Source organism: Gavialis gangeticus, unplaced genomic scaffold, assembly GCF_001723915.1.
Source record: "Gavialis gangeticus isolate Ggan-Ray unplaced genomic scaffold, GavGan_comp1, whole genome shotgun sequence".
Taxonomy (NCBI): domain Eukaryota; kingdom Metazoa; phylum Chordata; order Crocodylia; family Gavialidae; genus Gavialis; species Gavialis gangeticus.
In genome coordinates, this window is record NW_017728963.1 from 196,466 (window position 1) to 216,757 (window position 20,292).

Sequence of the window (20,292 nt, forward strand, 5' to 3'; positions counted from 1 at the left end):
GCACTACCAGGAGTGACCAGGAATAACGGCCACAAGCTGGCAGAGGGTAGATTCAGACTAGACATCAGGAGGCACTACTTCACGGTCAGGGCGGCTAGGATCTGGAACCAACTTCCAAGAGAAGTGGTGCTGGCTCCTACCCTAGGGGTTTTTAAGAGGAGGTTAGAGGTACACCTTGCTGGGGTCGTTTGACCCCAGTACTCTTCCTGCCATGGCAGGGGGTCGGACTTGATGATCTGCGCAGGTCCCTTCTGACCCTAGAAACTATGAAACTATGAAACCTCTAACTCGTAAGGAGGTCTTGACATCTTCCTTCCTGCTCTGGAGTTGCCAAGTCTTGCATGCTGGGTCCTAGTGCTGCTGGGACTTCAGGGTCTCACTGCAGCAGCCCTCACTTTTGTGGTGGTAAAGCCTGGCTGCACCTCTGCTGCTACCATGTCTTCAAACCCATCTGTTGCTTCACAGCCGCTTCTTTTTCCCCCTTTTCTAGACTGTTGCCCATGGAGACATCTCCTTTGTTATCCTGAAACTCCTCCCTCTGCCCATGGCCAAGTTACTGAGCAAAACAGGCTTGCTGAACTGGTTCTCTCCTTTCATCAAGATGGCACCCCGAAGCCTGAGTGAAGTGGTCAATGGACTCACCACCAACGAGGCGCTCCGAGCTGTGTTCTGCTATATCTTCCCCACATATGGTATGTGACTCTCTTTTGATTAACAGACCAGGTGTCTGGTGTAAACCCTCACCCTAGAGTAGGAAATACCATGTATGATGCAATGTGGCAGAGACTGCTGTGTGGTGCTTCACGTGCAGAAGCGAAACTTGGGTTCTGTTCACTCTTTGCCAAGAAAGCTCCCTGATCCCCTTTCCAAAGGGCAGCTGGTATCTTGGCCAATGCCTGTTCTGACCTTTGTTTTTTGGACTCTTGAATTTTCCCTGCAGTTTCCTTTGAGCACAACATTTTCTTTGCTGCTGAGTTGTGAAGGTGTGTTTTGCTCTGAGCTGCTGTATTACCTTGTAGAAGTGGTTGCATCAAAGTAGATGAAAACAACTGGTTTCTAGGAGGACCCATGTATGTAGGTTGCGTAATGCTTTCCAGCCTAAAGGACTCTCATGACTTATGTATGAGGAACTCCAGTACCTTCAAGTCTGGGCAGCAGGGCTCTGAAATGGAGGTTACTGTGATACATCCCCTATTTGGGAATATGCCTTATGACACCATCTTTAAATGTTTGATCCCATATAAGACCCTTCTACCCTGAATGGACAACACAAACCTGGCATTTCCTAGAGGTTTGGGCTCTACATGACATGACATGACATGAATAGAAGTTCACATTTCTAGCATGCGTATCAGATTTACAAAAGAGGCTGGGAATTTTGGACAAAAGGTGCAATATAAACATATTAGGGTTCATTACTAATGAATTCACCACAAAGGCCATTAAATAAATGAGATCAGGACAAAACTGAGTGAAAATCAGAGTCAGTGGAGAATAAAGGCCACAGGAAAAAAACTCTCTTAAAAGACAAGGAAGAGCTCATGTAGTTTGCTTTCCCTCTGCTAGAGCAGAGGCTTTGGCTGCCATGCCAGAGGTACTGATGGGGCTGGCTGCAGATGTTTGCTGGGTTGGGGTGAGCAGAAATTTGCCAGCCAGCGTATTCCACATAGCAGCACCCCTGAGGATCAGAGGTGGTCACAGACAGCTGTGCAAACGGCCAAGTGCAAAATCAGCACTCTCTGTGCAGGGGTCTGCATGACTCATCCTTGCAGCCAGCTGCTGTGTGTGCAATTAGATTGTGGCTCCCAGGTGAGCTGCTTGTGAACATCAAACTCGCATTGTTTCATATGCAAAGCAGCCCTCAAACACTGGTATCCTCTAGTTAGAGACTGAAGGCCAGAAGGGAGCATTCTGTAATCCAGGCTGACCTCTTTCTGTATCAGATGAGCCAAAGCATTTCATCCAGTTCCTCCAAGAACTAGTGTTTGCCTAAAACCAGTCTTCCAAACATGCCTCTAATCCTGAGCTCAAGTCAAGTCACCTGCATTACCCAAGGGGCAACCTCAAGTCTGTACAACCCATATCTGGCCTTCCAGGCCATTAGGTGGATGGTTGCTTTGCCCCAGCACAGCTATCGGCTTGTGGATGGTGCCATCCCCTGCTGCTCTCATTCTCTCTAAATGGTTCTGCTCCAACCAATTCAAACATCTTCTCTCTGATGATGGCTTTATCTTGTGCCCAGATCTCTAACTCAGTAGAAATCCACAGGTCTCCATTCTAGACTCTACGTTCCTTTCTATTGCCCTCTGTGTCAGCTCTGAGTTTTATCCTGATGATGAGGTATAGTTGTACACATTCTTTGCCCTCCCCTCTCCCTGTCCCTTCTCTGCTTGCAGCTTGGTTACTATGATCCTTCACTGGACATTAATAAGAGTGTTGCCAGCAGATAGAGGGAAGTGATTATTCCTCTCTATCTAGCACTGTTGAGGCCACAACTGTAGTACTGTATCCAGCTTTGAGCCCCTCCCCCAGAAAGTATGTAAACAAATTGGAGAGAGTATAGTAGAGGGCAACAAAAATGGTTCAGGGGCTGGGGGACATGACTTATGAGGAGAGACTGAAGGAACTGAGCTTATTTAGTCTGCAGAAGAAAAGACTGAGGAGGGATGCAATAGCAGCCTTCAGCTACCTGAAGGGTGGGTCCAAAGAGGATGGAGCTGGACTGTTCTGTGGTGGAAGATGACAGAACAAGGAGCAATGTTCTCAAGTCGCAGCAAGAGAAATGTAGGTTAGATATTAGGAAAAACTCTCACTAGGAGGGTGGTGAAACACTGGAACAGGCTGCCTAGAGAGAGACTGTGGACTCTCCATCCTTGCAGGTTTTTAAGACTCAGCTAGCCGAAGCCTTGGCTGGAACGATGTGGTTGGGGCTGGTTCTGCTTTGAGCAGGGGTTTGGACTAAACGGCCTCCTGAGGTCCCTTCCAACCCTCATTTTCTATGATTCTGTGATCCCAGATGCAGAGGTACTCCTATTGGAGAAACGCTCATCTTCCCTATGAGTTCCAAGTTCTTCTTGAATATGCATCTTCCATTCATTTTTTTTTACCCACCAACCCCTTCCCTTCCTAATTAGTGTTTGAGATGGAGCCAGGGGAGATGTAATGTTACTGTCAGCTACAAGTTAGCACTTGTTCACAGCCAAGGATAGCACTCAGCTGGAGGGAAGAGATAGGCAGGGCTCTGCCCCACCAGAGGTTCTTAGAGTATATTCTCAAATGCATGAAGTTTCATAGTTGGTAGAGTCAGAAGGGACCTGAGCAGATCATCAAGTCTGACCCCCCCTGCCATGGCAGGAAAGAGTACTGGGGTCAAACAACCCCAGCAAGGTGTTCATCCAGCCTCCTTTTAAAGACCCCCAGGGTAGGAGCCAGCACCACTCTGCTTGGAAGTTGGTTCCAGTTGGTTCTAGCCGCCCTGACCATGAAGTAGCGCCTCCTGATGTCTAGCCTGAATCTACCCTCTGCCAGCTTGTGACCATTATTTCTTGTCACTCCTGGCGGTGCTCGGGGGAACAGGGACTTCCCCAGTGCCTGCTGGTCCCCTCTGACTAGTTTATAAACAGCCACTAGATGCCCTCTCAGCCTTCTCTTGTGGAGGCTGAACAGGTTCAGGTCCCATCGCCTCTCCTCATAGGGCCTGCCCTGCTGGCCCCTGATCATGCGAGAGGCCCGCCTCTGGACCCTCTCAATGCTGTCCACATCCCTCCTGAAGTGCAGCACCCAGAACTGGACGCAGTACTCCAGCTGCGTCCTGACCAGTGTCACATAGAGGGGGAGGATCACCTCCTTGGACCTGCTGGAGATGCATCTGTGGATGCATGACAAGTTTCACTGTGATAGTCTCCAATAATGGGGAAACTCTGTAAATCGTGTTACCTGAGAGAGGAGTGCAGTTCTGTGCAATTCCCCTATGGAAACAGCCCCTTTTCTTTGCTGTTGATCTTCCAGGAACACTTCCATCCAACACCAGCTTCAGCCTGCATGCCATCCTGGTGAACCACTTTCTCAAAGGAGGGTGGTATCCTAGTGGAGGCGCCAGTGAAATTGCCTTCCACACCATCCCCATCATCAAGCGGGCTGGTGGGGCCGTGCTTACCAAAGCGGTGGTGCAGAACATTCTGCTGGACCCAGAAGGCAAAGCCTACGGTAAGCAAGGCTGGGTCAGGGTTGAGTCAACATGCACTGGGTGCTTGCAGAAGCTTGGCTAAGATAACAAAAGGGACCAGTGAGTTCTGAGCTGGTCCCAGTGAATGTGCTGACCACCTAGATAGTATGGGAAGCCTGTCCATCTTGGGCTTATGCTTACTGCAAGTAGCAACCTATCTGAACTGCTTCTAAGCTGCCAGACTCTCCTATGGATAAGTACATCTCTCAGCTGTCGCATCCTACCTCACTCTTCCATGGCAGCGCCAGCCCAAGCCCTTTCCATCACCTGAGACCTCTAGCATAAGCATTGCCTATTCTCTCTCCTCTCAAACATTGATTCTTTGCATCTCCTTCATGGGCAAGGCACCCCAGTTGAGCCCATCCTGCCTGCCTGTAAAATCCTTCCATTCATTTGTAGCCACAGTGCTGGACACAATGACAGGACCACTGAATAACAAGACTACCACTTCCTAAACTATTACCACAGTTAGGAGAACTACAGACATGCCTAACTACAGACCCATCCCACTTGTGCTTTCCCCGCATTCCCAATCATCCCTGCACAGCAGACAGGCTTTAGGCTTGTAATTGAGTTGCTGATGGGTTTTCTTCCTCTCCCCTTGCCTTTCAGGTGTGAGCGTAATGAAAGGCCAACAACTTGTGAATGTCTTTGCCCCCATTGTGATTTCTGATGCTGGACTATTTAACACGTATGAGCAGCTCCTGCCAGAGGCAGCACAAACTTTACCTGGTAAAGCACAGTAGCATCTCTCACATCCCCACTGCACACAGAGTTGGGCAGTTCCCAAAAGCAGCATTGTGTCAGCAATGGAATCAGTATGCTAAAGGGGATCCTAGTTAAACCACAGGCTAATCTTGGTGGAAGCTTTCTCCCATGCTGCTGGGGCAAGTCTGGGAAGTATCTGGACAAACCAATTTTTAAAGCTATGGAGGAAAGAAAGAATAAAGCTCTGTATTGGGCTTCATATGGAAATCTGGCCTCAACCCTAGCTAGGGAGGAGCATGCACTTCTCCAGAGTACAACATATGGTTTCTCTCTGGGCTGTTCACTGTCTTTTTATGCGTCCCCATGCAGGTATTCAGGCTTCTCTTCGCATGGTGGAACACGGCTTAGGAGGGCTCACTGTTTTCATAGGTATTGTAGGCTCCAAGGAAGAACTGGGACTGGAGGCAACAAACTACTATATCTACCCAGAGAGCAACATAGAAAAAATGTAAGGAGCAGCTAGACTTGTCTAGTAATATCTCTCTACCCCATTCACCACCCATTTTTGTTTTACAGTTGAGGAGTGGTCTGGTACCCATCAACACTCTAGATTCTTTTGCAACATACAGAACATTCAGCTGAAGCAATCTCCAAAATCCCTTCCCCTTAAAACAGTCCCCCATCAAGTTGTTCACTTTCCTTTGCAGAATGAAACACTACCTTGCTGCATCCAGAGATGAGGCCGCAAAAAACATCCCTCTGTTGTACGTTACCTCTCCGTCAGCCAAGGACCCAACCTGGGAGGAGAGATTCCCAGGTAAGGATGGTATTTGTGTCTGTATCATGGCCATAATGGTTCCACTGTGCATGGAAGACTATAGTCCTTGAGTTTTGGACTGTAGTCCACCTCTTTAGGTGTTTCCTAGTTTTGCAAAGATGTAATAAGTTCCTTTTCATCAACTGTGGGCAGGGAGAAAGGATTCAGGATTTCTCTCTCAATAAGAAGCAGTCTTAGAACTTGTGGAGAGCCATGGTGGGGGCACACATGAGCAAAGAAGGGAAAATTATTCCATTGTACCCAATAGAGAAACATTTGCAATCAGTCATTGCCAGGGATAGTCCCCCTGTATCTTGTTCTGCTGTGGTAAATCAAATGCTCCCAAAGTGTCTGTATAATCAGTGAAATCAGGTTGTGAAGGAAAACTAGATCTGGCCCAGTCTCGTCTCAAGACAGGGCTTGTGCTGGGCAAGAGGCTGTCTTCTGCTTGAAGACATGAAGTTCAGAAGAAGGTAATCAAGTCCCTGGAGAAAGAAGGCAGGGAGTGCAGAGGGAAGAATGATTCTGAGCATCCCTAAAAACAAGACTTATGGGACTGGTCAGTAAGAACGAAGGCAACAATACAGTAGTAAGGTATTGAAACCTATGGGGAGCCAGAGAGATAGGTGGAATAGTCATCTGGGGCAGAGGGAGAGCTGCCTTATAGGTGTGAGTGGAGCCATACCATGAAGGAGCAGAAGCAGCCCTACATGGTGGCCTTGGAAGCCTTCAGCAGTAGCATTGTTGTGACCACACAGTGACCTGTCTTTACAGGCAAGTCAACCCTGATTGTTGTGTCATGCGCACAATATAAGTGGTTTGAGGAGTGGAAAGATGAGCGGGCTGCTAAGAGGTGTGTGGAGTACGAGGGCCTCAAAGACACTTTTGTGGACTCCATTATGGAGACCGTCTTCAAGCTCTACCCAGCCATCAAGGACAAGGTAAGGAAGCCACTGTTTGTAATGCACATTCACACACTCTTCAAGTGCTGAAAACCCAGTTGTAGGATGAGATGCAAAGCGCAAAAAAGGACCTCAAACTAGTCCTTCCCTTTGCACTGAGGAGGATCACGTGTCTAGACTATCTCTGGCAGATGTTTGTCCAACATACTTCTGGATAAAGACTGCAAGGCTACTAATGTGGGAAAGGACAATACTGAACTCCAGGGTTTGACCCAAGATGCTTGCATGACTTCACTGCTCACCATTTCTCATGCAGGACAGTGAGCAGGGGACTCCTCTGAACCTCACTGCAAGGGAGCTCATTCAAGGCATGGACCTCTTCAGGGATGAGACTAGAAAGCAACCAGAGAGAAAGATCCCCACTTCTGTGGGAGCACCCTTGGGGCCATAGCTGAATAGGATTGCATTGCTGAGGAAACAGTGTAAAACTCTGTTTCCCGCTGGCACTGCCATCTCTTTGCAACCTGAACTGATTTCACAGACTCCTTTTTGCTTGCATTATTTTTTTTTTCATCCTTGAAAGTACGGTGCATTATTTTTAAGGCCCAAAGGTGCCATCTGCTGGGGAAAACTGCCTGGGTTTGAAAGCCTGCTCTAAATTGTGACTGCCCATTTCACCATGGAAGGGAAATGAAGTGGTGGACCCCAGCCAATTCTTATGGCCTTTTGAGATGGGGTCAGACATTCTCCTAACTCCACAGCTACTTAAATGCCCCTTCCAAAGCCAGCCTGGCAAAGCTGCAGGTGTTCTCATGCTGAAAGGAAGCCCTGAAAGGTGCCAGGGCCATCTCAGACATTCGGAAAATGAGGTCAGCAGGGGAAAAGTGAGGAGGAGGGAAGTCAAAGCATTAAATGGAAACTGCACTGTTAAGTCAGCCAGCTGACCTGCAGCAGTAGGGTGCCCTGGCATTAAACAAAATGAGCTCTTTTGAGCAAGAGCGGCTCTTCAGCTCTTTACAGGCATCCAGGATTTTCCGTCTCCCAGGAGCGGCTTTTTTCTCCACAAGTTGTACCCTGTCCTCGTGTCTGCTGTGGCTCACCCATGACTTTGTCTTCAACAGATTGAGTACGTATCAGCTGGGACCCCGCTCACAAACCAGCACTATCTGCTTGCTCCCAAAGGCGAGATGTATGGAGTCGATCATGGCCTTTCGCGCCTGCAGGCTGAGGTCATAGCCACCATGCGCTCTCAGACCCCGATCCCAAATCTTTACTTGACGGGTAGGAGGCTTGGTGAGCAGGCCTTTGGCTCTCGCTCATCATCCTGAGCCCTGCTGCTGGGTTGTACTCTGGTTCCTTGCTCTCCCCTAGCATAGCAGTTCTTCCCCATGTCTTCACCATTTCTTCTGCAGGACAATGAGGAGGTGACTCCTCTGGACCCTCTCCAACGAAGCTCACTAGAGATGAGACTAGAGCAATCAGAGAGGAAGATCCCCACTTCTGGGGGAATCCAATGCAGAATTTCTAAAGTCAGTCTTGCAACCCTGCAAATGCTTTGCCCAATGGAGTCTGGGGTCCAGTGTGCCAGCAGTGCTAGGGAGCAGCAGAGAATAGACGATGCAGTGTAAAGAGAGAGGAATTGAGCAGAAGCTTCCCTGCCACCAGTTTGAACTGTGCTTGCTAGCTCCTTCTGCATCCTAGACAGACAGCTGCAGAGCCAAGTACTGCAGCCCCCTGCATACAGAGCCCCTCGCATGCTACTAATCGCCTACACCAGCCTCAGGCAGGATACATCAACTTGGGGCTGCTCATCATCCCTCCAAATGCATTTCAGGTGCAAATGAGTCAGGTGTCCAAGGTCCTCTCTGCTAGCTTACCAGGCTTTCACACAACCCTGCTTGGGCAGCTCAGAGTCAGAGGCTGGGAAGGAAGCTATGATGACATCTCCTTGTTTTCCAGGGCAGGACGTCTTTTTCTGTGGCCTCGTAGGAGCCTTGTACGGAGCCATCCTGTGCGCCAGCTCTGTCCTGCAGCGCAACCTGTTCTTGGATCTGATACAGCTGACCAAAGCCGTTCAAGCAAAAGACTCCAAGAAGAATGATTGAGCTACTTAGGCCTAGTCATCCAGAGCCCTTCTGCCCCATGGTCCTGTCCTCACCCAGGTACAGCAGCCTGGCAGCTGGTTATTTCCCATGGTTAGCAGCAGCGCCCTTTATGTCTTTTGATGTGGATCAAAAAAGCAAATAAAAGGCAGAGAAAGAAGGTGATGGTGCATGGTACCTGCAGCCGCTCCCTCGTTATCTACCAACAGCTTGTGGGTTTGCTTGACCCTTGGTCCTTCATGTCTCCCCGCCCCAGCTCTGCCCATCACTAGCTGGAAGCAATAGGAGCAAGATCCAAAGCCAGCAACCTTTATCATCTTCCCACTAGGCAGCTGCTCCATGAATCCAGGCACTGGGGCAGGTGCATCATCTAATGTAGCTCATGATGGTCACCCACACCAGTGGAGTCCTCTCAGACTGGTTCTGAGCAGCCATTTTACTTATGAGCACAATCTCTTTCCTTTCCCTACTGCAGTCCCTCTTGCTTTCCCCTCTGCTGGGAAGTTAAAACCAAGGTCCTTGTCACATCCAGGAATATCACTGAACTTTCTGTATCAGGATTTGATCACTTCTAGGAAAGTCCCTATCCCCACTCAAGCCCACCTGTACCCCCTTCCATTAGAACAAACCTGAGCCTCACAGTTGGTTGGATTCTAACCCCATGCATGAAAAGGGAAAGGAGAGGGGTGGGATTTTGCCTACATACAGAGCCAACCAGGTCAGTTAAACTGGTGCCTAACCAGTTCTGGTTGCATTTTCCCTAGAGTTTAGCAGAAGTAGATGTGTTACTCAGTGGGGCAAAGCTTCTGCTGCATAATTCAGGGCCACAGAAGCACACAAAGCCTTACACCACATCGCAGTCCTGCCATCCCTACAAGAGGTCAACTGATCTGGACCTGATTTAAGAGTAGCTATACAGAGCACTAGCAGTTTACATCAGTGGAACAATTCTAGGTACAGGCCAAGCCTTGTTAGACCCTTTCTAGGGTCACAGCTGCACCAGCCTGTGAAAACCAGCTTCCCTCAGATGCCAGTTCTTGCAATTTGACAAGTTTCATCTGGCATTTCTAAAAGCCCCAGCACCAGGAGGCAGCAGGTAAAAGCTTCTGCTTGCACCAAATAGAAAGGTTTCTAGTCCTCTCCATGGCAAATTACAAGCATGAAGATCTGAGCCCTTGCAAAAAGCAAAGCAAACAAACCAAGAATTAAAAAAAACTTCATGATTTAAGATAACTCTGGTGTCAGGGGGGTTCTGAACAATTGAGGCTGGCAAGGAAGTAGAGCATACCTCAGAGATGAAAACTGGCAGAAGTACATACACAGGTGCACACGCACACACACACTTTTTTCTGCCCTTTGGGCAAAAATATCAGCAGATGCCTATGGAAAAACTGCTAAAGGATCAGTAGGTTTATTGAACCCCCAGGGTTAAAGAGAGCAGTTAAGGAAGATAAGGATAATGGACCAACTTGGTGATTACTTCAGGGAAACCGAGGGAAGTGTGACTTTTGGACCTTGCCATGATGTGAAGGTACAGTCAGGCTGTGGGAAGCTGGGAGAACCCACACATTTAAAAAGCAGTCAGGTCAGGTTCATATGTAAAGCAGGGAGCAACCAGTATCTAATCACGCTGAAATCAGCTACTCCAGCAGTAAAGGGGCGGGGGGGGGAAGGAAAGGTAGGAATTCTGCTTCCTTCTGCCAACGTGTCTCTAAACAGCCTCTAATCTTAGAATTGCATGCTATTCCCCCTGCTGAAGACTGACGCAGGTGGCAAGAGACAGGAGTATCCCCCTACCTTATATGTGCTTCACTTTGCAGCTGAAGCCCTGGATATATGGATATAGGAACAGCCCTTCTATGGGGGGTGCCTGATACTTGCCATTATAAATTGTGCTTAGGTTTTCCCTTCGAGAAGCTGCATTAGGTTGCTGCATTGCCCCTGCTCACAGGGTGGCTGGCAGGTGTTTGAGAGGCTAGTGGGTGGAAAAAGAAGAAAACTCTTCATTGGAGGCTTAGCCCCGTGTCGCCAGTCCCAAGAGCTACAGGTGCTGTGCAGACAGACCTCCCTCTGCATGAAGATATCTGCAGGGATATCTGTTTCAATGCCAGGGGCTTCTGCCTCTCTTCAGACACCCACTGTGGTCATTAGGATACTTTCTGTTTTCAGCCTGGCTTTGGTGTGCCATAAGCAAATCACCCTGGGGCCAAAACCGTGCCTTTTGTCCACTCTGCAAACAGAGATTAGTATCACGTCAACAGGCCACTAGCAGGGATGGGACCTGTACACCCACAGCAAAGATCTGTACCACTCGAATTGATGCATTAACCCACCAGGAGAAGCCCTATGTTGGGGTAGCGTCTAGTAGGATCACCGCTGCAGTGTATCAAACACCTCAGTGACCAGCAGGGGACACATCATGCCTCTGCCAACTTGTTCCAAGCTAGTTGCTGACTCCAGCAGCTGTTTTATGGCAACATTTAACTCAAAGGTCAGCGATGCAATCCCCATAACTCAAGGCACAGAGGACCCCAGGCTCAAGCTTACAAGGAACAGGTCCTCCTCTGTCTTTATTGTAGCCATTCACTGAGAACAGATGCAGCCAGGCAGGGAGAGACATGTTTGCACTGAGTCACCTAGCAGAGCAGGATATGCCACCCAAGAAATACTCCACCCTCCTGCTGTCCCTGATCAACAGTACAGAAGACATAAGTGGAAACAGCCAGCTGCACCTGCTGTAGTACTGCACCCGAGGAGCTGGCCCCAGCTGAGTGCTATCTGCCAGAGTTTGCAGCATGTCAGTGCATAAGAGCCGGGCGGTCGTGATTGTGAACGATGATTTCTCCAGCAGTGGCTCTGAGGAGCCCCTCGCTCGCAGAAGGGGGGCCCGGAGGGAGGCAGAGAAGCTGTCCCAAGTATTATCCAGCCTCAACTACACCGTGCACCTGTACAAAAACCAGACCGCCAAGAAGATAGAAGAGATTTACCAACAAGGTATGTAGCCTGGCTTTGCGTCTGACAGTGCCCCCAAAACCAGAGCAGCAGGGGCTTGGAGAGTCTGGGGCCTGGGGAAGTTGCTACACATGGGAACAGAAACTGCTTGATGCTCTGCCATTTTCTCTGGAGCTGCCAGAGCCCCCACAGCACAAGCCACTTGTAGCCCCCAGGCCCTGGGGAATGTATATATGACCCCCACCTCTCCTGGTCCTACCCCCAGGAGACACACAGCTCTGAAGCATGGAGGGCAGCAGTCAGGGGTGACCAGAGCATTGGAAAACAGCAAGGGAAAGACTCCTGGATTCAGAAACTCTGCTTGCCTTCCCCCTCAGCATCCACAGTCAGCTGCTGTGCGGGATGGGAGACTGGGCTAGATGGAATATGGGCTGACCCAGTAACTGGCAGTTCTTATGTCATGTAATTACCCCAGGGCAATCAGGCAGGGCCTGTGAGGCTTTAAGTGTGTCCTTCAAGGGGCACCATGAACAGTCCAGGAAAAGGGATGAGGCACTGCTAAGAACCAACAGCTGCTTGCAGCTTCCTTAGTTCTGTCGTACTGTAGAGTATCCCCAAGGGCAATTAGGGATCCCCAGAGTACAGTGCCCTCCAGCTGCCTCCTGTCCGTGCCCTGACCCGCAAAACACAGGCTGCAGGCAAGGAAGGTGCAGGAGCCAGCTGCAACAGTGGTGATCCCCCCAGCACACCAGGCAGGAACTTCTGCAAAGGTAGGAGAGAGGACCAAGGCATTGATTGCAGCTCTGGTTAACTCAGGGGTACTGGTTTTTGGCTCCTAGGCTGAAAGTGTGCCAGCCACCTTGCCTTCCACCAGCTACAGCATCTCACCTGGGCAATCCTACTTTGTCATCAACAATAAGGCTGAGCCAGAGCAGCTCTCAGACAGACTCCCAGCCTTGATTTAAAGACTGCCTTGCCCCTGGATAAATTGCTGCTATGCCTCATTACCCTGTTAATCCTGGCATTACTGTCAGTCCATCCATCTCTGTTGCCAGCCCCTGGAACTCACCTGGCCGCTGCCTGATTAGAGAAAGCTCTGTCATCAGATTCTTTGTGGCAGCACTGATAACGACTTCAGGCTTCTCTGTTCAGCATCAATTTGGCCTTTTTTCTACAAAACCAGAGCCCCTTGTGATCCCAAATGCATTTGTCTGCATGACAGCTCTTTAAGCAGAGCACTGCTAATGGGCCCTTAGCAGGGAACTGAAATGTAAAGATCGAGTTCTGTGCCTGAGATCAAGAGATGGGATTTGAAACCTGGTCTCTTACGTGGCTGAAGCTAATATTTTACCCACCAAACTATCCTTTTCCACACTGGGTACCACATAGGCAACCCAAGCCCCTCCTGTTGCTAGGTCTGCCCTGATGAACTGGTGCTCTAATCTGATGTACCTTTGCAGAGAGCCAAGAAGAGCACGGCGATTACTTTGTGAGCATCCTGTCCAGCCATGGAGAGGAAGGGGTCATCTATGGCTCGGAAGGCAAACCGGTCAAACTGACCCAGATTTTCCAGATCTTATCCCTGCAGAGATCCTCAGCACTGGCTGGAAAGCCCAAGCTCTTCTTTATACAGGTACCACCCTACGGGGTCAACCCCAGGGTCCAGGCAGTCCCAGGGCCCTTAACAGATGCTGCAGAGAGATGCAAGATCCCTACAGTAGCAGATGGGAGGGTCAGGAAAGAGGGAGAGAAGGAGCTGGTCTTCTCCCCCTCACACCACCACATTAGGTCCCTATAGCTTGTACCCTGAAGCGCAAGGCTCATATCCCTTCCAGTATCTGCCACCATTCATTACAACTGGCTGTGCAATTCCTGTGATCCCAGGTCTTCACCTCAACACTTTCTTGTGGCAGCAAGTCCCACAGCAGTGATGTGCTGTGTGACAAGCATTTTGTGCCTTGTAGGGGACTTCCCTTTCATTTGCGTCTTAGTGCCAGCACAGGAAGTGCTCCTGCTCCCATTTCTCCAAGCCAGGCATGAGTTATTGCATCTCCTTTTCTTTAAGAGAAATGTCCCCAGTCTCTTCAAGGCCTTTATTGCTCTCAGTGCCCTTCTCCAAACCCCATCTACTAGTAGCAGATGGAAACCAGTCCTGTTGGATTCAGTCTGTGCTACGCCCTTGGGATCATAGATTCCTCCTGATGCACAACTAGGAATGAGAAAGGCAGCATGCACGCACACACTTGCACACCTGAATGTGTTGCTATGGAACGATCCAACCTTCCCTACCCAAAGCAGCAAGCACTCCGGCCACCTGGGATGTGTGCAAACACGTACCAAGGAAACTTGCAGTCCTATGCTACATGAGACACCTTTGTCTGAGACTGTGCCCAAGCAAGCAATTCACCCTGTCCTCTTTTCAGAGGACTCCACCCCACAAATCAAGAAGCAGAATCAATACCACAAGGACCGTCACCCAAAACAGACTTTGCAAAGCTAAGAGCGATTCAGCAAGCGTTTCTATTTCACAAATCCCTTCATAGAGATTATTCATTGCAGGGTCATTCATTGGTGACTTGATAAATTACAAAAGAAAAGGTTGTCTTCACACTGCAAGGTTCAGCCAGCTGGGGAACGACCACTGGGCGCCTGAAAGCATCTAGGGCAGTAATTCTCAACTGGGGTTACGACGAGATCCTCTTAAGGGTGCCAGGCAATATTAGCACAGTTAGATGTGCAAACATCTGCGTATAATTCACAAGATAAACCCAGCGATTTCATTCTGAATCCTTTTCAATGTTTGCTTTGCTTTTTGCAAGGGCTCAGATCTTCGTGCTTGTAATTTGCCATGGAGAGGACTAGAAACCTTTCTATTTGGTACAAGCAGAAGCTTTTACCTGCTGCCTCCTGGTGCTTTTAGAAATGCCAGATGAAACTTGTCAAATTGCAAGAACTGGCATCTGAGGGAGGCTGGTTTTCACAGGCTGATGCAGCTGTGACCCTAGAAAGGGTCTAACAAGGCTTGGCCTGTACCTAGAATTGTTCCACTGATGTAAACTGCTAGTGCTCTGTATAGCTACTCTTAAATCAGGTCCAGATCAGTTGACCTCTTGTAGGGATGGCAGGACTGTGATGTGGTGTAAGGCTTTGTGTGCTTCTGTAGCCCTGAATTATGCAGCAGAAGCTTTGCCCCACTGAGTAACACATCTACTTCTGCTAAACTCTAGGGAAAATGCAACCAGAACTGGCTCTATTTTCCCATAGAAAAGAAACAAGTGCAAGCCAAGAGCATTTTTTTAGAGGAAACCTTACACCTGAAAAAGCTGAGAACCCATGGTTTAGGGGTTGAGGCAGAAGAGGGAGAGATCACGCCACTTTACACTTAACGGGTCCTATCCAGCTCAAGGATGACCCGGGTTACCTACCACTCACAGGTGTTGTGCGATCGATGGGATACAACCAAAAGCCTCTGCTCTCTTGTAGCTCACCCAGTGTCTAGCTTATAGTCGGTTCAAACAGGCCTCAGCAGAACAGCCAGGACAGGCTGACCTTAGCTCAGCCTTAAAACGCTACCCACGTGCATGCCAACGCACTCTGGCACGAGGCACCCAACCGAGACAGGGTACTGGTGAATCTCATTCACTGCCTATTTGCCCCATTCTGGGGAAAAAAACAGCCCGTGGCTCAGGATAAGCTTAGCCAGCTGCATGGCAGGGGATCAGTAACATTTTCCAAGCTGGCTCTCCTTCAGTTATGTCCCACCCAAAATCCCAACCTTTCAGGGATCGTTGCTTACCTCCAGACGTGCTGGGAAGGGCTCCCAGCCTCCTACGTAAGGGGGTAGGCTTCCTGCCTGGCCTAGGTGGGAAGAGGAGTGGGAACGGGATCCTGTCCTTCAAGGAGGAGTTGGCACTGGGGGGTTTCTGGGTCAGCTGGGGAAGGGAGCAAGGCAGGCACTGGCTTACACTTGCTAGGATGGGGTAGGGAGAAGAACGGGACCCAGAGGTCTGTTGATGAGGAGGTCATCAGGGTCTCTAAGCCACATGTGGGCAGCAAAAGTGAGATAGGCGGAGATGTCGGGATGATGGGAACTGCCTAGGGAGGCAGCTGTGAGGAAGGAGCTGGGGGGGCCCAAGCTCCATGAAGGCCGCTTCGAGGAGGGGGTGACGTGTGGGTGGGGAGTGGCGGCAGAGGCCTGTGGGAGAGAGGAGACTGGGGGGAGCATAGGGGCATGAGGGGAGGGTGGATGGGGTTTCTCAGGCTGCCCCAATGGGGGCCAAACCCCCTCAGGGGCTGACTGCAGTGGCTGCCTTCCCAGGCCTGCCGTGGGGGAGAGCTGGACCCGGGAGTGTGGCTGGAAACAGACAGCGCCCAGCCCGAGGAAGACAGCTTCTCGCACTACCTGGCACTTCCTGACGACACTGCCGTGATGTTCGCGTGCAGTCCCGGTAAGCAAGAGCGGGGCTTGCCCAGCACCGTGGCAGCAGGTCTCTGAAGTGCTGGTGGCCATCTTCCCCGGGCCCAGCCACTCCTCCGCTTGATCTGGGCCCTGCAGGAGTCGGCAGCTGCCCTAGTGTGAAAAGTATCTTTATTCTCTGGGTTGAGCACAAATGAAAAACTGAGAAAAAGCTCACGGCAAGCGCATAGGGGATGACAGAGTCAAGTCTCGCCCTGTGATTATGGGGAATACAGGCTCAGAGGCATTTGCGCTGGAATCGGTTACTATTGCTCTCTCCGTGGTGCCAGGGCACGCCAGCCGTGGCCCAGCGTGCTGTATAAACAGAATGGCCCCTCTCCTGGCACCATTAAGGACAGGACAAGGGTTGTGGATGGACAGAGGCCTGCAGAGAGACGCCAGGCAGCAGTGAGGCCGGGTGGGTCAGCGGTCTCAGTGCCCCACACTGTCCAGCTCCCTGCAGACGTAATAGCGAGGGGTGGAGGAGGACAAGGGGGCAGGTTGTGTGCAGGGAGCTCCTCCCAAGCCTGAGAAGCAGCACAGGAAGAAGCATGAGCCTAAAAATCCAAGGGGCAGGCAGGTGCAGGGGGTTTGCCTGACAGGCCAGATGTGGGGGAGAAGGGGGAGCCAGCGCAAGGACATGCAGAGAGAACAGGCTTGGAAAAGCATTTCACTCTCCAGCACGGTGCCCTGCAAAGAACAAACTGTCCCAAGGCCCACAGAGCACCCCCACAACACCACCCTGAGGAGACACCCACTGCTAGTCCCTGGGGTGAGCGGCCTCTAGCTTTTAGTGGGTGATGGGTGGGGGCTGCTGCTGGAGGTCTTTCTCCCCTGCTTCCCCACAGCATTCAGCTCTGCTGCAGGAGGCCACAAAACCAGCTGCACGGTCCCTCGAAGAGCTGCTTTCCAACCACATGCTGGCAGAGAGACAGAGCAAGGGCAGAGGTAGCAGCCCCAATAGCCAGCTGTTCCTGGGGATTAGTGGGAATAACCAAGGGCATGATGGGGAAATCCCTAGGGTTTTCCCCATGCACCCAGACAGCATGCAGCACGGGCCTGATCTAGAGGGAGCCCCTCCCCAAATCAGCATAGAGCCACGTAGCACTAAGCAGGTGGGTCCACTACAGTCCCATGCCCTGACCCAGGCAAGGCCCCTTCACCCGCCACTGCAGCTCCAAGCAAAGCAGGTGCCCTGGGAATTTCCACCAATGCAAGCTGACTGTGTCCTTTCTCTGCTCTCTCCAGGCTACAGTGCCTTCCTCAACCCAGCCGGGTCCATGTTCCTGCAGACCCTGCTGGAGTTCCTGGAGGGTGAGGAGAGGCACCTCGAGCTGGCGCGCCTGCTGACCCGCATTAACTGGAAGGTGGCATTCTACCACAAGGCCCGGGGGAAGTACGAAGGCAGCAAGGAGATGCCCTGCTTCGTCACCAACATGGTGCATGAGGTGTTCCCCTTCTCCCGACACGCTGCGGAGGCAGCAGGCAGCCTGTGACTGCCCTTCTGCCTCCAACACAAGGTGAACTGCAGGTCAAACAACACCCTGAGAGCAAGGACCCCAGCACCCCTGTGGTGCAAACCGGCCAGCTGTGCCAAAGCCATTTGAATAACTCTCACGTGGAAGAGGAAGAGCAGGTCTGGAAATGTGCTGATACACGCTCTGATCTTTCCAGCTGGAGACTCCAGAAAGCCTGCAGGGGAGCACTGCTGGGCTGTTCTCTGGTTGTGGCAGAGCAGAACTGATTAGATTTTCTCTGCCTGCCTACAGCATTATTTCCCTCTGCTGCTGTACCTAATCTGCAGACATCTCTATGCTGTACAGTGACAAGACACCCACGCTAACTCCAGTACCAGAAACTGCCCAGCTACCTTAGCACACACCTAAACTGTGCATCCTAATGTTGGGGGAACAGTCTCCACTAATGCTGCCTCTGGCCCCTCTTACCATGGCAGCTGACATGAATGTACCTCATCAGTACCCTCCTCTTATCTCCACATTGCAGCTGGAAAACTGAAGCAGGAAATTTGCCCAAGGTCTTGCAAGGAATCTGTAGCAGAGGAAGGAATTGAACAGAGATCCCTGGAGCTGCATCCTGAAGCACCGAGCAGGCCTTCCCCTCTCTAAGTTCAGCCTGTTGTCAGTCTGATCATATTCAGCTTGCAAAGACTGTGGAAGGATCTTGGTTTTGGGCAGGCACATAGAAAACCCCATACCCTCCACTGCTATGTGGCCGATGGCAATGGCATTCCTTCAGAAATTGCCTCGGGTTGGGGCAGGTCTATCCTAAGGCAGCATTTTAGCTGCACTCAGTTAAGGTGCAGCAATATTGCTGTTCCAACACAAAAGCTCAGACCTCTAAAATCCACTTACATGACTGGATTGGCTCACAAATCAGCAGGCTGGTCCAGAGCCCCAGGGAGATTGTATGGAGTATGTTTGGGATTGTTTGGTGCAGGCATTCCCAGGATGCAGCTAAGGTGCCTTGATCTTATGTGGTGAAGGACACAGGACAGATTTCCAGTATGGCACAGCAGAGACCCTCCCTGAGCATGCCCTGCCCTTACTCTGAACCCAGAATTGCAGTGGGACGCCACTCCAGGTTGTCCCACTTGCCTCCAGTCCCTCTGTCTGGGGTGTGCTTAACAGCTGCCAGTTTGAACATGCACATAGCAACAAGGCCAAGGGGCTCTGGGCCCTGCTAAGCTCCAGAAACCTTTGCTCCATGATAGGCTATTTGTGTTTAGCAAAAGTTTCTATGGTCACTAAGTCTGTGCCCACCCTGACTCCACAGGATTTCTCTCTGCAGCTTCACTGATGCCATCAGGAGCTGGCAGAGTGCATGGTGCGCACAGCTTGGCCATCTCAGGGCACTGCCATTGCAGCAGATGCACTCAGCAGCTATCAACACTAAAGACAGCAAGGTTCCCTTACCCGGTGCCTTCCACAGCCAAGTGCTCAGAGAAAGGAGACAGTAGCTGGCATACTTAAAACAAAGGCAGTATCTTTGGCTTTAATGTTTTATTTTAGCTTTATTTTCGCACACCATCCCTGCACTCATCCCCAGGCAGGGACAATGTCATCACCTTCCTTCCTAGGCTCCCTGCCCTCTACCATGACAGGAAGCTTTAATAAAGTTTGAACTTTGCTATCTCCAGGCTTTGTTTGCACTAGTTAAGTGAGTGGGTAGAATGGGGCAGGAGGTTGGGTCCAAGGGGAGTTGGCTTTGCGATTAGTAACAGGAAGCAGAGGATTATATGGCCATAAAAATTATACAGGGCTGAAAGGGATCTCAAATCAGGTCATGCTACCAACTGCAGCACAGACCAACGCTATCTGAACCAAACCTTACAAGCAGGAGTGGTGACATGTACAGAGCACTGCACTATACCGCCCCAGCTGTTCAGTGCCATCAGGAAGCACTGCTTTGCTATCTTTTGGACAGACAAGGCTCTTTCCAGCCTTGGTTAGACTGCCAGCTCATTAGAGGAGCCTGATTTGAATTGTATATGCCCCCAGAGAACATGCAAACAAGGAGGGATAGCCTGAGGCTCTAAACCAATGGATCTCAACTGAGGTGTTGCAGCACTGTGGGGTGCCCAGAGGCCCTCCCAGGGGTGCCACAGCAGCCACCAGGTAAAACTGCCCCATATGCTCCCCCTGCATTAGGACTCTCATCAGCAACAAAGCTACCTGGTGCCATGCATTGCCTTCCAGTCCTGTCCCTCCTGAGAACAGCTGCTGGGGGAGGGGAAACGGTCCCATCAGCTTGTGTTTCCAGAAGCATAGGTGGTGTCAGACCAAGCAGCAGAGCACAGACAACTGCAGGGGAGCAGTGCACCTGGAAGCAGCATAACCCAGCTGGAAAGCAGCAAGGTAAGTTAAGGCAGCACCAGTGGCGGTTCTCATCCAGGAATGCCACCGCCTTTGAATAGAGTGGAGCTGGATGCTGAGAGTCTGCAATGATTGCAAACCCCTGCTCCAGCCCGAGAGAGGTCAGGCTTCTGCGGGTGCAGGCAGGCAGCAGACACAAGCAGATCCCAGCAAGGGTGCACTAAACCTGAGCACAAGCTTTTCATCTGAGTTTGCAAAACCTCAACTAGTCCACCCACGGGGACCGGTTTGCTTAGC

General features: G+C 50.8%; 2 protein-coding genes across 3 annotated transcripts in view; both read left to right on the forward strand.

Moving 5' to 3' along the window:
- The window catches only part of RETSAT (retinol saturase), a 23,344-nt gene extending 14,425 nt beyond the window's left edge, over window positions 1–8,919 (forward strand). The window contains exons 4-11 of one of the 2 annotated variants that reach the window (XM_019501352.1): window positions 491–692; window positions 4,009–4,206; window positions 4,838–4,957; window positions 5,303–5,441; window positions 5,641–5,750; window positions 6,525–6,691; window positions 7,774–7,933; window positions 8,612–8,919. In XM_019501352.1, the coding sequence (XP_019356897.1) occupies window positions 491–692; window positions 4,009–4,206; window positions 4,838–4,957; window positions 5,303–5,441; window positions 5,641–5,750; window positions 6,525–6,691; window positions 7,774–7,933; window positions 8,612–8,757 (1,242 nt within the window). In that variant the 3' untranslated portion in view covers window positions 8,758–8,919. The remainder of the gene's footprint in view (window positions 1–490; window positions 693–4,008; window positions 4,207–4,837; window positions 4,958–5,302; window positions 5,442–5,640; window positions 5,751–6,524; window positions 6,692–7,773; window positions 7,934–8,611) is intronic. The other variant, XM_019501360.1, reaches the window with a different exon arrangement.
- A 2,099-nt stretch (window positions 8,920–11,018) lies between these two features.
- Window positions 11,019–19,320, forward strand: LOC109286694 (caspase-3-like). Its single transcript, XM_019501369.1, has 4 exons — window positions 11,019–11,748; window positions 13,167–13,339; window positions 16,025–16,154; window positions 17,411–19,320. Exons 1-4 carry the CDS (start codon window positions 11,550–11,552, stop codon window positions 17,656–17,658), a joined length of 750 nt encoding a protein of 249 aa, XP_019356914.1. The 5' UTR covers window positions 11,019–11,549; the 3' UTR covers window positions 17,659–19,320.
- Window positions 19,321–20,292: the final 972 nt, after the last annotated feature.